We start from the raw sequence: 17365 nt of genomic DNA, 5'->3' as shown, positions 1-17365 counted from the left end.
AATCGCCACTTATGTATGAGTTCTCAATTCAATTGTGTGAAAGGTTGGACATACAAAAGATGAGGGATGGTGTGGCTGAGCAGATTGAAGATAAGCCCCACTGTAAATCCTTCGTTTCTTTGGTCAATCTATCGGTGACCACAATGGTCGTAAGCGTATGACTGCTTGTAATCCATATCATTATGCAGGTAATGTCAGATCGAGGCTCTGCAGAGCCTTAGAAGGGTTGATTTAAAGATCTCTTCGTAAGGCTTTCCTCCGGGCATATTCAATTCTCTTCAAATCAAAACCTCGTAATCATTGTCTTCAATATATACGATTCCAAAAGACCAGTCCATCAATCCGCCTCACAAAATGTCGGAAATACTGTCAATTGAGACAGAGATTACGGTGAGTTCACAGCTTGCACAAGATAAATTACTAGTCTTACTTATTTCCAAAAGAGACCACAGACGCCTGAGGACCGTTCAATTTATACAGAGTCTAAGAATCCTTCGGATGTCAGTACTCCCTCAATTCCATTTTGATGGATGATTCTGATTATCAAGCTAGTCGATGGCGTTGTTCAATGTAGAGGATAGTGCTTGGTTGAGCATTCCAAGGAAAGGGAATTTTGAATTCAGAATCTTTGCAAGAAAGCAAGAGAAGGGAAAATTCGTGTATCAAGTCAAGGACCCAAAGACTGGGGCTCTGTATAAGGAAGGTGAATGGGTCAAGCAAGAAAGGCTCAGTTCAGCTTGATTATGCGGCTTATGGTGGGGTCGGGATTCTATTGGTGGTACATGACAGGCTATACTTGCATAAGCTCTTATGCAACTCGCCATTTGTAGCCGTGTATCTAGGCTGAGTGCTTCTCGCAGGCATCGCCATCGCCCATCTTTTGAAAATGAGAAAAATGGTACAGCTTGCGTTGGCAGAATTCATCGCCTCACGGCTAAGTCTGATTGAAACGTTGATATAAACTACATTATTCTGTTTAGCAGATGTTCGCATCTTCCTCATTAATTCAGCAAAAACTAAAATAAAATGGCTTCTAACACGTTACCATTATTCAACTCCCCATGTACTTCACCCACCATTTCTACTAAATTCTCTAAAGGGAGCACTTTTGCAACAAATTCATCTACTCCTACGTCCAGAAAAGTTTCTCAATATCGAGAATCATTTGTTCAATGGCGCCCTTGGCAAACATCAAAACCTACCACTGATGAGGACTTGCGAAAACCCCATGTGAGAAGTCGTAAGTTTGTGTAACAAAAATAAACATTGAATTTATTGGCCAATAACTTCTTTCATAGTGTCGGAACATCAAAAAAGCTACCGATCTTTAAGTATATTTCTAGACAGCGATGAAAACTTCAAAATTTATCGACGCTTCGGATATCTTCATTCGCGTTTACTTCTCCGCAAACAGGATGAGATTCGTCGACTCGAAATGGAGCTAGACGAACTTGATGATCTCGACGAAGCAGAAGACGCACCCGATAAACGACGGGCGCGATCTAGAAATGCAGATATAGCAGCTGAGAGAAAGGAGCTCGCTGAAGATCCAACTCTTCGGACGAGGACTATAGTTCTGGACGAAATAGAAGCAAATTTAGCTGCTTACGGTGAGCATTCCCAATTGACCACAATCAAAAACTTACGCACGAACTTATGTATCTTAGACGAGCTACTACTCCGGTCTCAGCATGTGAATGCCATGAACCGTCCTGCCGATAGTGATTATCGAAGCGTCGAGCGATACATTTTTGACAAGAAACCTCTCGTTGACGAGGAGCAAGGATTCATATACGAAAAAAATGACCTCATCACCTTGCGTGAGGGAAGAGAAGGAGCATATCTTGATACCATGACCGAAAGATTCCTCCAGATCTTTCATTGTGCATTCTTACAAGTACAATACCAACGTTATCTCTTTAATAAACCCATGGGCTAACAAATGAAAGTCAATTTTTTGCACCACAGAAGACCGAGAAAAGACAACAGACCCAAACCTTCATTTCTATAGCAAATCCCGAAAAGATATATTCGTAACGAGTCTTCTCGTACTCATGTTACTCCTTCTTCTTATTCTCCCAGTATTTCTTTTGTACCGGCTCACCGAGCATCATAACCTGGATGTCACGTATACAGTTAGTATTGGCGTGCTACTTATTTTTACACTTCTATTTTCTGCTGTCTTGTCACTTTTTACTCAGGCCAAAAGACATGAAATATTTGGCGCCGCTGCTGGGTGAGTCTTCCTTGCTGATCTATTTGAACTCAGGCTAATCGAAGTAGATATTGTGCTGTATTGGTAGTATTTATCAGTAATATTCCGAACGCTAATTGATAATCGGGCTTTCGTTTGCTCAAAGTCACTTGACTGTATTGTTTCCATTTATGAAAGAATGAGAAAAGCTTTGATCATCACTGGAGGATGTCCAAAAAATTTACGGCCGACTTATTTTAATTTCAAATAGATATTGAACTTAATTCTTGCTTTACTTCTTGCGATCTGGATATCGCCACTACATGTATTCCATATACTTCAACTAAAAGGCTCCTTCTGCAGAGTGTTTCACTCCCTCCAATTCTCTCAACCACCCCACTCTCCCCTCGGTAAACTGTTCTACCCTGGGTCTCAACTTCGTCTCATGCAAATGAAAATCATCCACAGTTCCAATTCTCAAAATGCTCATTTTTGGAAATCTCGAGCCAACACGATACATAAGCGTACCACAAGTCCCACAAAAGTGATTGGCCATTGTTGATCCGGTCGCGATGGTCTTGGATTGACTGAAAACTTTCAGATTTTCGCGGCCACGGACGTGTTTTAAATGAGAATCAGCGATAGTGAAGTTAGATGCGAACATTGACGCCGTGATTTTGCGACAGTCGTGGCAGTGGCAGATGAATGTGTTAACTAGGCCAGGGCCTTGGGTCGGCTGCCGGGTAGAGTTAGTGTCAGAATATGGTATCTAATCTCTCGATTTTCGACTTACGAATGCAAGTTGCACAGCACCGCAGAAGCATGTTGCCGTTGCTTCATCGTCAGTGGACCAGCCGTCGTTTGCTCCGCCGGCAAGGGGGAAGTAAGGGTTGGATTTGTCTGTAGCTGTGGTATCGGCCATTGCTATCAATCGCTTGATTCTCTTTGGATTTAATGGTAAGGAAGATCGAAAATCAATAAAAGAGTAACTGCGATGATGAGTAGAATGACTTGGGAATTGAGTGTCAATAGCATGGTTTATATAGACAATACCTAGGTATGTCGAGGTGGATATCGACGAATAGTCCGTGCACCCACTGTTTCTAGATTATTAAGCTTTCTGTCTCGCTACCGGAATAGGAGATGGGGATTTCCGCATTAGGAAAATGCCACTGAATGACATGATCAAAGCGTCATGATTACAACAACCAAAATGCAATATCTGAATAAGCAAAAGATTTGATGGGAGAAACGGGATAAAAAGCTTTTGAACAAGGAATGTGAATGAACTCGACGAGCGAGGAAGAAAATCGTCAGTAAGATGTATGCTGTCATTCGCTAGCATCGATTTGTTTGAATATTTTGACCGCTATTTAGTATTGAATTGTCAGTCTGAAAGACAATTATAGCTGAGATAGATCTTTTTTCCGCCTCTGCTTTATAAATTCCAGAACACACATGCTATAATTACGCTATTTCCTTTGCACACGGCAATAGCACTAATCCTCTAACAATTTGTGAGGCTTGAATTAATCTGTTACACCAACAATATACAGTGATCTATAATACAGACATCGGCTGTAGTGGGTCAGTCACACCGCGATTTTGTGTTACACAAATCTGCAAACGCGCCAAGGGTCCAAAGAAAAAGAAACACAAGCCATAGTTCACCAAGTCTATTCGAATCGGTATTCATTGGGCCACGCTTGGAGCATAACACTGTAACACAAGTGACTAATTGCCTACTAAATAATATCTCAAGGGTAACCAAGATTTATTGATGGACTTTTATTTGCATAGAATCTGGAATTTGCTGTCATATCAGTCCAGCTACTTTCAAACATAATCCCAAGATAAAACATCATCACGACCTCTCGATCCGAGGCCACCACTGGGCAAAATGTGCAAGGTTTCATCTATTGTCTTGCAATCTGCTGGTTGTTTGCTTCTCCTAAATGGCGAGCTTGCACACAAATGGACAAAATGGACCTACCAACTTTGCAGTATGTCCCAAGACGGTAGACTCTGCGGCAACGAAGAAAACCTGAACGCTCTAGGAGACGATTACGGATATCGGTCGGGCTCCTGTATCGTCTGCGATAATGAGTACAGAGCGAGATCCAATTATGAAATAGCATTAGCTGCTGCTCAAAATCAATACAGTTTGATAGTTAATGCTGCATGGAACAAGAAGCTTGAGGAAGAGCAAGAAGCCTGTTATACTATAGACACGGTAATTCTGACTGCTTGACATAGATTTAGCCGTACTGATCAAGTATCAATGCTAGATTCCATTCATCGAAAAACAGAAGCGAGTTTGCTACCACCACTACCGCTCTCGCCGCGGCTACTCGAAAATGCTACACCGATGAGCTTATTGGTGTATTACATGGGAGTATATTGCTTTGACTCTATCTGTTTAGTCTAGGTTGCAAGTCGATTTGCCAACTCAGCTTTGGCGATTTTTTTTTTGGATGGGAGATAGACAGTTTCATATTTGGTTCAATGCCTTGTGAGTTTTGATATTTAGAATAACATGGCGATGCTAAAGATATGTGTTAGCCACAAAAGCCCAACTTTCTTCTAGTCCGCGCTGTAGCTTAGCAATAAGAAACAGCCGATCTTTGGGCACACCGACTCTTCTGGATATTGTTTGTGTGACTTACATCATCTTTCATGCTGACAAATTTTGATTCTGGCTAGATAGTTCATGGGAAGCCTAGCTCTTTAAGAGATGCCTTGTACTTCGCCTGTAATTCCTCGTCGTTGATGTTAATGGCGAGGAGAAGATGATGAAGGTACGGGCGTGCATGAAAATTCTAGACGAAAAACACTTCCAGAGATAGACACTCGCTGAAGCAAGTAGTTCTTTAAAATTGTACTTGGAGTATAAATATCTGACTTGATAAAGTGCTCAGATATTCCCCCCCCCCAATTCTAGAGTTCGCGAAGTCGCATATTACGGCTTTTTGGCATGTAATTATTTCAATGTGATCTTTGGGGGAAATCTCTGGAAGTGAATACGGACACACCAGACCGTCTTGCAAAATGACTCAAACCTTTCAAAGTTCTCTATCGAGAACACTACATGACTCTCAGTACTACAACTATATACCATTATCATCTGGACCGCTCTTCTGGTTAATCTAGCGATTTCCATTCTTCTATGTTATCAAGTTTGTAGCATATATGCGTGTTAGGTGTCTTTTCCTGGTATTCCAGTTTCAATTGCTACACTCTTACCTACCCAACTAAATTCCTGTTCTGTTGTCTTCGTTCAATAACGCATGTGCCGTTGCATCGTGGATAATTCTACCCTTTCTGCATAGTATAGTCTCGGGTTTGATCTTAGCTATAAGGCTTTTGGTCGCTGTAGAGCTCAAAGAGGTTCGTTCATCATACAGTACGATTTACAATTAGCTTTACCATCCCAACAAGAACCTTCTCCTCTCATTAAGTTATTACATCTTCATACTTTTGTGCTGTTACGCATCCAATTATGTGATCGTACCAACCATGTAATGACAGTGAACATTTCATGAAAACTTTTCAAGTGCGCATTCATATAGCTTTCTTGGATAATACTCATGACCAAATATTCATTTCTAAGGGGAAAAGGTTCTCGTGTACTTATTACTTGCAGTCGGCATGAGAAGTTGTTCATTGTTGCCTCAAATCTAGGCCAAAATTTTGATTTATTCTCTGCCCAATGACACCATCCGACATAAAATGCTATTGTCCATTGTCTCCCAGAAATTTTGCATTATATTTATTCTGGCAAACCATCGTTATATAGATCTGAAACTTACGTTATGTGTGGTACTAAGTAAACATAGACATATATTATACAGCAATCTGCTTCTTGCTTTGTGTACGTTCATAAAGATATATTACTTTAAGGAATATCATGGTATGAACTCTTATAATAAGATCAGAGCTAACAACAACACCATGGAATATATCCTACCTATTTATTCAACTTCGTATCTCAATATTGATCCGCCTTATTGGCTCCACCTTGTTCAACCTTTCTTTATTGGCCACCCATCCCCAAAAGTTTTTGGGAAATTCACTATACTGCTATCAACTGGTTTACAAAAACACTTGCTGAAAATATTTTGTGAATGATATTCATTCAAGCCCTCGGCTATAAAGTGTTTCCCACACTTTGATGCTCGAGCTTTCTTATAATAAAACAACCTAGAGTTTCAACGGCTCAGCTGTTAATCCGTGTCTCGCCTTTTGCTGCACTTATTTCTTCTTACTAGATTCATACCAGAAAATTCTAGTCGATCCATTGAATCCACCAAATCAATAATGCCACTACTATCAGATAGTTTTCCCTCTCCAAACAACTCCCTCGAGATTGTTACTGGGGCCATTGATGAATTCATGGACAAGTTGCAAATAACTTGGGCTGTCAACGCTGCAAAGGGAATTGTCGGTAGGTAACCCATTCAATGGACGACTTATCTTCCCATTACCTAACCACTGCTCGTTTGTTTGTTTGTTTGTTTGTTTCGAATAACTAACAACTCCTAGAACTCAAGCCTGATTCTCTGCTCTGCCGAGAAATAGAACTCGCACTCCTCCTTGTTATCGGTCAAACTGTCTCCCCCGACAAAGTTTACGTCCGAATCGGCAATGAGTTAAACCTTTTCGATCGGCCTGCCTATCGCGCAGCCAATCCTCTTTTCCACACTATCTTGCTCTGCTGCTACCAAATGATGCAAGGATGGGCTGATGAAGGATGGTTCGAGAATCTTCCAACGATTGAACAGAGTTTGCGGGATGTGGCTCACATGGATGCGAGAAGACCTGATGGTGCAACTGGTATGCGAGCTGATTCCTTCTTGTTTTGAAAGTGTGTAGACAGTCGCTAACTCCTCCTTAGGAATGCCGACACTGAGGGATCTTGAGGTATATCGAAGTCTGGAACACACAATGTATACTGATCATTATTTGAGAATGCGTGTTGATACCCAAGTCGAGATATTGGAGGGTATTATTGCGAGGATGAAGGCTCTGGAGAGCAATCACGATCAAAATGATGAAGTTGAGATGGGGAATCGAGGAGAGAATGATGGAATCTAATGTTACTTAATTATCGTCATACTGATATGAGATCTGGAAAAGACTTTGGACCCTAGATTTGGTTTCTCGATTAGCTCTTCCGCGGCTCACAGAATAAAAAAACATGTTCATCGACACCATGATACATCTTTGGCGTTATTTTGCATCTATCAGAGATGACGTTCGATATATAGTGCTCTGCTGATCATCAGACTAGACTGCGGATATCTGATTACATTACGGTATCCCAGATTGCTAATTGAGAAAGGCAGTACCAGATATCGGCACATAAAATCAGGCTCAAAGAAGATAATTTGAATACCAAAACCAAAGTTATCAAACAGACTTATTCAATGATGAGAACTTGCGTTTAGGAAAAGAAAAGCCCCCGCAAAATTTTAACAGCATCGGAAACATTCAGCCGAAGAACCTGAATAAATCACATATGATATGCAGGCTGAAAACTTATTCCAAAGCTAACTATTGTTATCTCTTATCCAGATACGCAACATGTTCCAAATTTCCCTCCTAAACAACACTAAACTATGCTAACCAATTAAGCGAGCTTGTGAAGTATAACTCAAGGCTTCTAGATCATCATTCTAAAGTCAAACACTGTTATCTCTTATCCAGATATGCAACAAACCTCAAGCTTATCACCCTAAAGTTCTTAGAATCGTACTAATACTTCGATAAAAGGTCAATTGTGGAACGCACTAGGAATGTACCGTAGTGTCATGTACGCGACAGCCTCTTAGGAGTCAGTCACGGTAGTAGCATTGAAAGATAAATTCATATGCGTCCCCACTGACGTCGGCTACGACTTCAATTTTAATCACTTCGAACTTTGTAGCCACGATTGGCCGTTCATTTTACTATGCTATGCTACCGTGCAGTTTAGACGAACTCGCTGGATTCGTTGATGAATGAGAGACATTATCGTTCACATTCATTGAGTTCGAGGATTTTTGGTGAATGGCGGAAAATTTTTCTTCTCCAGAACTTCGATGTTCAAATTCTAATAATTTAGCGTCGAGCTATACATGGTTGATATGTAGTGTAAATACTTATGGTGAATGACAATGAGTCATTATGACGCAAATCGATTTTGAGGTATTCTTCCGAGAGAGAGTATCTAGGGGGCTACATCTTTGGACCTAATTTAGAGATCTTTATGTCCTGGAGTTATCCAGTAACTCAGTAACACCGGAAACTATCAACGATATAGCCCTTGCCTTCTGTCAGAGAATGAGTCAGACACAGGTGTTTTTCAAGGCCCATTGTCTATCTCAAATACTCTATCGACATTAAATATCATCAAAAAGAGAGCAGGATGCAAAGAAGAGGTTTCAATGGTATTCTATATTTGATTTGTTATTATGCGTTTTGGTTTCATCGGATATCCCAATGTTATCCCCGCTCATGAGCCGGATACATCCATTGAGCGCCGACTATCTCATCAATGCTAGCGCAAATTCAATGTAACTTACAACTTCAGCCATCCAAATGCCAGCGCTATCTACGTCTGATCATTAACAAAGGACGGGACAGGCTTAACTAGGCGTCATGAGTCTCTTTTGTAAAATTAATTCTTCAAAACCCTCACTTGTTCATTTCTCCCCAGCACCGCTTCCGCCAATGCCCAATTCCTTAACCTTATCCACCAAGCCCTCTCCCTCCGCAACTTCTACAACTTCCACTCCCTCTTCTCCATCACCGCTTTCGCCCTCATCGCCCGCAATCCCCTCTTCCAGTCCTTCACCACCCTCCTTTAGAACCCACTCCACGACTTCAGTCTTATCCGCCAATTCTGCTTCGTAGACTGCATCGTGTCCCTTCTGATTCTGGATTGTAGGATCTGCTCCATTTTCTATTAAAACTTTAACTGCTTCTAAATGTCCATTCAGGGCTGCCCAATGTAAAGGTGTGTTTCCAGAGGCGTTTTGCGTGTTGAGTATTTTGAGCATTTGGGGGTTTTGAGGAGAGGGATTAGAGAGGTGTTTTGCGAGGAGGGCGAGAAGTTCTGTTTGGGAGTTAGTTAGATATGAGGTCCAATCTCGGGAGGAGGCAGATTTGGACTGGATAAAGGAGGGAATTACCGTGATGACCATTGGCGGCAGACATATGTAACACGCCATTTCCACTCTCACTATCTCTGGCAGTCTCCAACAACTCAGTTGCTGAACATCCTTCTCTTTTACATAATTCCTCTCTTAAAGTCTCGAATTCGTCTTTCTCCCCGACCCGAGCAAAATAAATCAAATCATCGATTTCGTCTTCTGAAAATTTGGGTGCCATTTTTCGTAAATATTCTTAATGGTATTATTAATTTTCCAGTCAATAATGATTTCCGCTTCGTATTCGTGATATATCTTCCTTGAGAGTCTAATAAGTAAACTTTTGCAAAAGACAATGAGGGGTCAATCCAAGCGGCCGCATCAACATCGAAAAAAATTAATTTTCGACATGTAGTCGGCCAAAGAATAATCCGATGAATCTGGGGGCGCTTATCGCGCCTTATCATGATCCCTGCGCATAACTCTAATTATTCCACGTGCCAGCCACTGATACGCATCCCTGAAAGACATCTCACCGGTGTTAGATTCACTCATCCTTCCTTCCAAACCTCATTTGCATTAATTCATTTCCTTTTCTTTTTTCCCCATCTTTTCTTTTTATCATTTATCCCTTATAAACTCACATCTGAATCTCCTTCTTCCTTCTCTTTCTTCTTTTTTTTTGTTAAAAGACTGGAAAAAACATTGGATTAGTCAGGTCAACAGGAAAGAGTATCAACCATGCCTCGACCACGTCTTAATGCCTTCGACTCTAGCGAACCACTTCTCCGAACTACCAATGCTGCCAACGCTGCACGTAGACATATTACGGGATTTTGGGAGGGATTTGTCGATTTTGCTTTCAATGATAATGTGCTTCATGTTGCTATTGGTTTGATGTATGTTTCTCTCTTCTCAGGCATTCCCTGCATTCACGACCTTATCCATTCCCTCCACGTGACACACTTCCTCAAACAATCGCTCACAAGAAACAGAATAGCGCAATCCTTCACAGCTCTTATAACCTCACTTGTCTCTTCCGTTCTCCTCCCACCACTCTCTCTCCTCCCTTTCCTAAACAAGAACCTTGAAGAGAAATTTGCGGTTTTGAGGCCCGGTCCTCATTATGATGGTATGCTTCACAACCACACTGAGATCGGTGATGGAATTGGAGAGGGAGTGGAGGGAAACGTAACCATGGTCGTAAACATGGGAATGGAATTTTTGTATGGAGCAGGCTATAATACCTTGAAGCAGGCGATAGATGACGGGGGCTGTGTGTTTGGCTTGGGGGTAGGTTTTTGTTTCTTTATATTCTCCTTTCTTAGCGCTTTCTCTTCTTTTTCCTTCTAAGTTCGTTTCATTATCTTCATGTTCCTCCTATTCTTTCTATCTCCAACATTATCTCTTCCCACTTCCCCCTAGGACTCACGAATAAAGCAACAAACTAAGAACCTCTCTAGTTCATTCCTAAACAAAGTGATAAACTTCATAGGCGTTGGTCTCGCTCTTTACGGCATAGCAGGTCTCTACCAGTATTTCAGTCAAGACAACGCTATCATCAAACACACCGTCCGTTGTAAATATTGTCGCAAGAAGATTTTCGAGAAGGTGGTGTTATTTACTTCCCGTTGTTCTCTCCTTTCCTGTTCCCCCTCTTTCTCTCCTTATGAGTTCTTGTCCTCTTATTTTATACCTCCTCACTTACTATTCCTCTTCCCTATCACTATTTTCACCACCCGTCAAACAAGTCCAACTCCCTGAATAATCTAAACCTGCTCACAATTGTAAACCCCAGGCACAACGCTGCGTTTTCTGCACCTCGTGGCAAGATGGCCGCGAAGATCTTCGTCCCGCTGCAGCTACTATCTGATGATTTCTCTTCTTATGCTTCTCCATTCTCCTACCATTCCATTTTTGCTCGCTCCTATGACCTACTCTCCCCTGCGCTCTGCAACTTCAACGCAACCTCCACACACCCTGTACACAATTAACTACACGACTTTACACCTACATGCATTAAATCCCCTAACGAAATCAATGCATTACACCAACAATCAGAATGAAAATCAAAAGAAATTATAACCCAATACACAATACACAATAGAGGCAAAGCAAAGCTTTGTAATCTTACATGTGTATACATGTACCTACCTACACAACTCGGTACATAAATACATACACACACACACAAACAGCACAAAATCCACACTCAAATTGTAGCGAGGAGTTTAGGAAGACAAATTGACCACAATCACAACCCACGGTGTTAAGCAAGGATACTTTCTAGGAGTCTGGGCGTTCTTGAATTTGAATTTGGATTTGAATTTCTTTCATTTCAGGTGTTTGGTTTGAAGTCTAGAGTTTCCAAGGTTAACTTTAAATCTGGCTTTGAGAACCAATTTGGGTAGATTTCACTTACCTAGTTATCCAATGTTCGTTCGTTCGTTTGTATATCCAAATTTCATAGCGAGGAGTTTTATTTGCTTTTTGTTTGATTCTTGGTTTGAAGATTGTAGTATTACTTCTGAGATTGGATGGAAGAAGAAGAAGAAGAAGAGAGTATAAACAAAGAATGATAATAGAAGTTTTTGGATTTTAGATTTTAGATTTAAGTTCAGGGTGATATGATGCTGGGAATGAATTACCGTGGCATATTGTGCTCCTATTTGGCAAATGATATTAAAGTGACGAGTAGAAAGGTTTCATGATAGTAATCTTACCAGGGTAGTTTCACTACTCCATAGAACTTAGCTAATTTCAGATCTTGCAAATGGATATCAGTTCAATTCGATCATCATTTACTATCCTCATCTTAATCCTGAATTCTCGCTGTAAATCTCCACCCTTCTTCATCGGTGCTAAATCACAACTACAATTCCGTCCTGCCACCCTCCACAAACTCCACCTCCCAATCCTCTCCAATAGCTACCTTTGGCGCTCTAACCGACGCCCAAGCAGCTTTGTTTCCTTCCCCGGCATGGTACGTGATCTCGGCCGTTGTGCTGCCCACCTTTACACTCTTCAATCCACTCCACTCCTTTGGCGCACCAACAACAAGAATCTTCTCTACGCCTACTTTCTTCATACTCTTCAGATATTTATCTGTCAACTTGCCCTTTGTTCCGATATCCTTACTGCTCAATACCCCATTTTCGAAGGAGAAAGAACGATGAATGTAGGCCCCAGATTGATAATCAAAAGTCTCACCATCATCCACATATAATTCTCCAGTTGCCTTTCCTTCTTTATTGAGAACGAGAACAAGAGTATATGGATCCCATCTCATAAGGCCAGAACTTCTGCGGGGACGATCTTTGCGAGGGATGATATGACCACCTTGCATAAGTAGAGGGATTTTCTCGAGAGGAGCTGCAATTGTAGTTTTCCCCGCGCCGGTATAAATGGTATAGTCGAAGTAATCGTAGTAAATTTCGCTGTCAGGGATATAGATCTCGACGCTATCGGCACCTTCTGTGACGACTGGCTTAGCGAGTAAACCAGTACTACCGACGAAAAATTGATCATCAATTGCGAATCCGGATTCGTCTTCTGGATATTCGAAGTAATGTGGTCTGATGATGGGTGTTCCATCTGTACTGGCTTCATGGAATGCAGTGTACCAGGCAGGGAGAAGAGAGTAACGGAGACGGAGAGCTTGGGTTATAATATCCGTGTATGGATCACCGATGAGATATGGTTCACGTCTTCTGGTGTCGATATGTGCATGTCCACGGAAGAAGGGGTAGAAAGCACCAGCTTGATACCAACGAGTAAGAAGATCCTTTTCAGGGTTACCAAAAAATCCACCAACATCTGCACCAGCAAATGGGAAACCTGCAATACCATTGTTAAGAATCATAGGGAACGCAGCTGCAAGATGATCCCAGCTAGCTTGGTTATCACCAGTCCACATAGCTCCCATGCGTTGACTTCCAGCGTAGAAAGAACGAGTGAGAATGAACGGACGGCGAAGTTCACCTTTCTTGCGCTCGACCATTGCTTCATAAGTTGCGTTGACGAAGGTCAAACCGTTGACATTATGAACATCACGGTGTTCCCAGTTTCCGAAATGTAGGTTATCCTTAGGCATAGTTGTTTCTGGTCCATTGAAAACCGATGGCTCATTCATATCATTCCAAAGGAAGAGATTAGGCGTATCAAAGGCAGCCGTCTTGAAGAGACTCTTCCACCATTTGATTGCTGCAGGATTGAATGCGTCAACCCAGTGGGAAGATCCTGGCCAACACCAACCTTCATAGATGCTGCCCTCCTTGTTGTGAACAGCCAAATCCTTACTCTTTAATTCATCAACAACCTTATAATTTGCTTCGTTCTTGATGTGAGGGTCGATGATTGCAACAAGTTTTCGATCGGATTTATCCAAGTGCGACAACATGTCAACGTGGTTTCCGAAAGTGTGAGGATCCCAAGTGAAGTATTTCTTTCCATCGGTATACTCAATGTCAAGCCAGATAACATCATAAGGGATTTGGAATTTGTCGAACTTTCTGTCAACATCCTTCACATCCTCATCGGTAACATAGTTCCATCGACATTGGTGGTAACCAATGGCAAATTCTTGAGGAAGCTGTGTGAAGCCTGTAAGCTCTCCATATGCTTTTGTAACATCCTTTGGTGTTGGTCCAAGGAATACAAATACATCGATTAAACCACTCTCCGAGAACCAATGAGTTTTTGTATCAGTTTTTCCACTCAAAGGATTGATGGATGCTTTCTCCTTGATAATATCAATCCAAGTCTCGGCTGCGTTCAGCCAAAAGACACCAACAGTTGACGCTGCTCGATGTGCTTGCATGAAAGGAATGGCTCCGTATAGAGTCATTTCACTGTCCATGATATACTCGAAAACATCAGCGTTGTATAAACGATAAGGATCTTTATGATTGCCCTCTCCGCCTCGAGTTTGCTTCAATGACAAAGGTCCAGCATGTTCTGGGATACCGAAAACATGCTCATATCCGGGAAAAGTAATATCAAGAGAAACACTCTCAGGACCCTTAGGTTTTGAGTCGGTATTTCCACCGAAAGATTCATCCCACCAGGTCGACTCATCTTCGCTGGTTTGAACTTCGGCTGACTCTTCTTCGCCTTCTTTCTTTTCTGGCTTCTCAATCTTCGGTCTCCAATGTTCCATGTTCATCAATCCCCGCTCATTAAACTTAATTTGTATCTCGTCATCCCTCTTGAAATCGATTGCAAATGGAGCATGTGTAACTTCCGCCTTGAACTTGCCATCTGGGCCAAATGTAATGTGCGAAACTCCAGGGTACTTCTTATACTCTGCATCCTTACTCAAAGTCAACCCTCCCACGATTGCCCAGTTTGCGGCCTCATTATAACGTTCCTTTCTAGCTTTACTGCCATGTCTTAATTCAATCTCGCCCGTTTGACGTTTTTCTTCATCAATCGTAACTCTCGCAGATCCCGATTCGAGGAACGAAATGACAATCGGTAACCTGACCGACTCTCCTCCATTCAATTTCTTGAGGATGGTTCCTTGTAGCTGACCATCCTTCCATGTTAACGTCTCTGAAGCCAGTCGATAAGGAGCTTGTAAGCTCCAATTATCTCCCACTACTGTTGCTTGATCCGCATATGCTCGATTTCGTTTGCAGAATCCAGATTGATCGCATGTTTTGAAATTCTCATGCTTAACAGATACTGTTTAGATTGTTAGTGGGTTCTACACATGAAGCTGTTGTTGGCATCCTCACTAGCTGGTGTAATCAAGCTGCCAAATGTTGATAACAAAACTAAATATCCAGTCCATTGTGAGGACAGATTTAATGGTGACTTCATGATTGAAAAGACATGCAATATCTAGCAATTGCACTCAATTCAGATGAAATCAAGATGCTAAATAGCTCAATATATGAACAAATGGCTTGTACAACAGAACCATAAAGAATTGAAGTCTTATGTTGGGGGGGGTTTGAGGTTTCCAAGCTGTCCTGTTCCGCTTCACCAATGACGATCAAAGCTCAGCTCCCCGGTCGTACCTTTAGCATAACATGTGCATAAAGTTTTATTGGCGATACAATTGCCCACGAACCATGGTGGGAATTTATGCGAATTACATAAAGTTACCCTTGCTAATGCCTCACATCTAAGGCTTCACAAGCAAAGAAAGGGTACCCTCCGCCCCTCCTGCCACACCCCACCAAGGAAACCCCACTAAACAACACACCTCAACCTAAAAGAATTTAAAATATGAGTGAAGCCCCCGAATCGATTTTAAAGCACGTCAATCCTAAAACTCAAGCACTCTTAAGAGCATCAGCAAAACACAGAGAAGAATCTGCCAGATTAAACGACGATACCATGTCTACCGAACAAACGTAAGTTCCTTATTCTATCCATCTATTCCTATGAGAGTGATGCTTTCTTTACTCCTGAAAGAGAGTTACCCCACGTCAACAAAGTATTAGCGGTGTATACTAACGTTTTTGTGTCGAATAGCTTCATTGCCATCAAGCCAGATGGTGTCCAGGTATGCAAATACTATCCTACATAGAGAGAAGAGGATGAAAGTATGCTGATTGAGATTGAATTCAGCGTGGACTCGTTGGCCCAATCATCAGCCGATTTGAGGCTCGTGGGTAGGTTTACATTTTGCAAAGAATATTTGAGCTTTGTTGACATAGGAAACAGTTACAAGCTTGCTGCCATCAAGCTCACCACCCCAGGAAAGGACCACCTCGAGAAGCACTGTCAGTATATGAGGAAATAGACCTTGTAGCACTGTTGATGCTAACACTTTTCCCAGACGCTGATCTTTCCGACAAGCCATTCTTCGCTGGTCTCGTCAACTGTACGTATCTGCCATTTTGAACACACCTACACAGCACACACGTATCTAACAATACCTAGACATGAACTCTGGCCCAATCTGCGCCATGGTCTGGGAAGGACGTGATGCCGTCAAGACCGGCCGTAGTAAGTAATCCCTTTTCTCTTACTTATCCCACCAGCCACCATCTAACTCTTTCTCTTCAGCCCTCCTCGGTGCCACCAACCCATTGGCCTCTGCTCCAGGTACCATCCGTGGTGACTACGCCATCGATGTCGGACGCAACGTCTGCCACGGTTCCGACTCCGTCGAGAACGCCAAGAAGGAGATTGCTCTCTGGTTCAAGGAGGGTGAGGTTCTCTCTTGGAAATCCGCTCAACACGACTGGGTCTACGAGAAGTAGATTAGATTTGATGTTCTGTCATTTACTCCAACAAACAATTAGCTCCAAGTACCATATCTGAAGATTGTTTCTGATGATGGTGGGTAGGCATATACATGAATAAAAAGTCAATCAATCAACCTCAAGCTATGTATGTGTATGTGATATTGGGTTTCGTAATCATCTGTGCCATCTTTCTCGTTTCGTGTCGAAGTCGTATCTCAATTTCACGACCAGCTTCTATCCTCTGAATTCACCCGAACATATATGTATATACATTTCCCTTCTGACCATACATGAACAATCCTACGATCTATAATACATATCATTTCCCTCCTCCCCTTCCTATCCTTCCAATCCTCCCCATAACACCTGCAAACCAAGGCGCACCCCAAACAGAAACCACTATTCTTACGGGCAACAAAACCTTCGTAATCACATAAGCCGTCGCAACTTCTAGTACTATCCTCTTCCCACTTGTATTACTATCTCCCCCCAATTCCTTAATTGTCCCTTCACCCAGCTCCACATTCTTTCCCCCTCCAATCTCTTCAACCCCATCCGTCCTAGACCCCGCAGTATAACCAAACCATCCTCTCCTCCCAAACCACCTCTCGAACATCCCTTTCGCCTCGTCAACTCTCTCCTCGGGTATCAAGTCAGAAGGCAACCATCCCGAATAGTGAAACCCGCTCGCGAGAAGCAGAATAGGTACTATAGCAGTGATTTCATGCAGAATCAAAAAAGAAATAATATATGTCTTTGGCGCATTGAGTAATGGAGCTGTATACGGGTGTAGAAATTTAGGCAATCGGGATTGCAGCGTTTGCATACGATTCTGCAGA

General features: G+C 42.1%; 9 protein-coding genes across 9 annotated transcripts; 6 read left to right on the top strand and 3 right to left on the bottom strand.

The window, feature by feature from the left end:
* Positions 1 to 354: 354 nt before the first annotated feature.
* On the top strand, positions 355 to 741 carry EAF02_007250 (uncharacterized protein; the record flags this gene model as incomplete). Its single annotated transcript, XM_038903298.1, has 3 exons — positions 355 to 390; positions 444 to 500; positions 553 to 741. The coding sequence occupies 3 exons, from the start codon at positions 355 to 357 to the stop codon at positions 739 to 741; spliced, it is 282 nt and encodes a 93-aa protein (XP_038756777.1).
* Positions 742 to 1026: 285 nt separating this feature from the next.
* Positions 1027 to 2335, top strand: EAF02_007249 (uncharacterized protein; the record flags this gene model as incomplete). The annotated part of the gene is made up of 5 exons (XM_038903297.1): positions 1027 to 1240; positions 1299 to 1610; positions 1668 to 1897; positions 1950 to 2236; positions 2284 to 2335. The coding sequence occupies 5 exons, from the start codon at positions 1027 to 1029 to the stop codon at positions 2333 to 2335; spliced, it is 1095 nt and encodes a 364-aa protein (XP_038756776.1).
* A 202-nt stretch (positions 2336 to 2537) lies between these two features.
* EAF02_007248 (uncharacterized protein) lies at positions 2538 to 3116 on the bottom strand (the record flags this gene model as incomplete). Its single annotated transcript, XM_038903296.1, has 2 exons — positions 2538 to 2930; positions 2988 to 3116. The coding sequence occupies 2 exons, from the start codon at positions 3114 to 3116 to the stop codon at positions 2538 to 2540; spliced, it is 522 nt and encodes a 173-aa protein (XP_038756775.1).
* Positions 3117 to 3905: 789 nt separating this feature from the next.
* EAF02_007247 (uncharacterized protein) lies at positions 3906 to 4748 on the top strand. Its single transcript, XM_038903295.1, has 2 exons — positions 3906 to 4427; positions 4483 to 4748. Exons 1-2 carry the CDS (start codon positions 4095 to 4097, stop codon positions 4564 to 4566), a joined length of 417 nt encoding a protein of 138 aa, XP_038756774.1. The 5' UTR covers positions 3906 to 4094; the 3' UTR covers positions 4567 to 4748.
* Positions 4749 to 6511: 1763 nt separating this feature from the next.
* EAF02_007246 (uncharacterized protein) lies at positions 6512 to 7288 on the top strand (the record flags this gene model as incomplete). Its single annotated transcript, XM_038903294.1, has 3 exons — positions 6512 to 6638; positions 6737 to 7027; positions 7089 to 7288. The coding sequence occupies 3 exons, from the start codon at positions 6512 to 6514 to the stop codon at positions 7286 to 7288; spliced, it is 618 nt and encodes a 205-aa protein (XP_038756773.1).
* Positions 7289 to 8610: 1322 nt separating this feature from the next.
* EAF02_007245 (uncharacterized protein) lies at positions 8611 to 9772 on the bottom strand. The gene is made up of 2 exons (XM_038903293.1): positions 9367 to 9772; positions 8611 to 9290 (listed from the first exon to the last, which is right to left on the bottom strand). The coding sequence occupies exons 1-2, from the start codon at positions 9563 to 9565 to the stop codon at positions 8878 to 8880; spliced, it is 612 nt and encodes a 203-aa protein (XP_038756772.1). The 5' UTR covers positions 9566 to 9772; the 3' UTR covers positions 8611 to 8877.
* Positions 9773 to 10065: 293 nt separating this feature from the next.
* On the top strand, positions 10066 to 11197 carry EAF02_007244 (uncharacterized protein; the record flags this gene model as incomplete). Its single annotated transcript, XM_038903292.1, has 4 exons — positions 10066 to 10223; positions 10320 to 10600; positions 10820 to 10935; positions 11123 to 11197. 4 exons carry the CDS (start codon positions 10066 to 10068, stop codon positions 11195 to 11197), a joined length of 630 nt encoding a protein of 209 aa, XP_038756771.1.
* Positions 11198 to 12196: 999 nt separating this feature from the next.
* On the bottom strand, positions 12197 to 15147 carry EAF02_007243 (uncharacterized protein; the record flags this gene model as incomplete). Its single annotated transcript, XM_038903291.1, has 2 exons — positions 12197 to 15009; positions 15063 to 15147. 2 exons carry the CDS (start codon positions 15145 to 15147, stop codon positions 12197 to 12199), a joined length of 2898 nt encoding a protein of 965 aa, XP_038756770.1.
* Positions 15148 to 15558: 411 nt separating this feature from the next.
* On the top strand, positions 15559 to 16541 carry EAF02_007242 (uncharacterized protein; the record flags this gene model as incomplete). The annotated part of the gene is made up of 7 exons (XM_038903290.1): positions 15559 to 15686; positions 15808 to 15838; positions 15904 to 15947; positions 16000 to 16058; positions 16115 to 16159; positions 16219 to 16284; positions 16345 to 16541. The coding sequence occupies 7 exons, from the start codon at positions 15559 to 15561 to the stop codon at positions 16539 to 16541; spliced, it is 570 nt and encodes a 189-aa protein (XP_038756769.1).
* Positions 16542 to 17365: the final 824 nt, after the last annotated feature.

Source organism: Botrytis sinoallii, assembly GCF_014898435.1.
Source record: "Botrytis sinoallii strain Bc 23 chromosome Unknown BSIN_012, whole genome shotgun sequence".
NCBI classification, from domain to species: Eukaryota; Fungi; Ascomycota; class Leotiomycetes; order Helotiales; family Sclerotiniaceae; genus Botrytis; species Botrytis sinoallii.
This window is presented reverse-complemented; position numbering and strand designations above follow the sequence as displayed.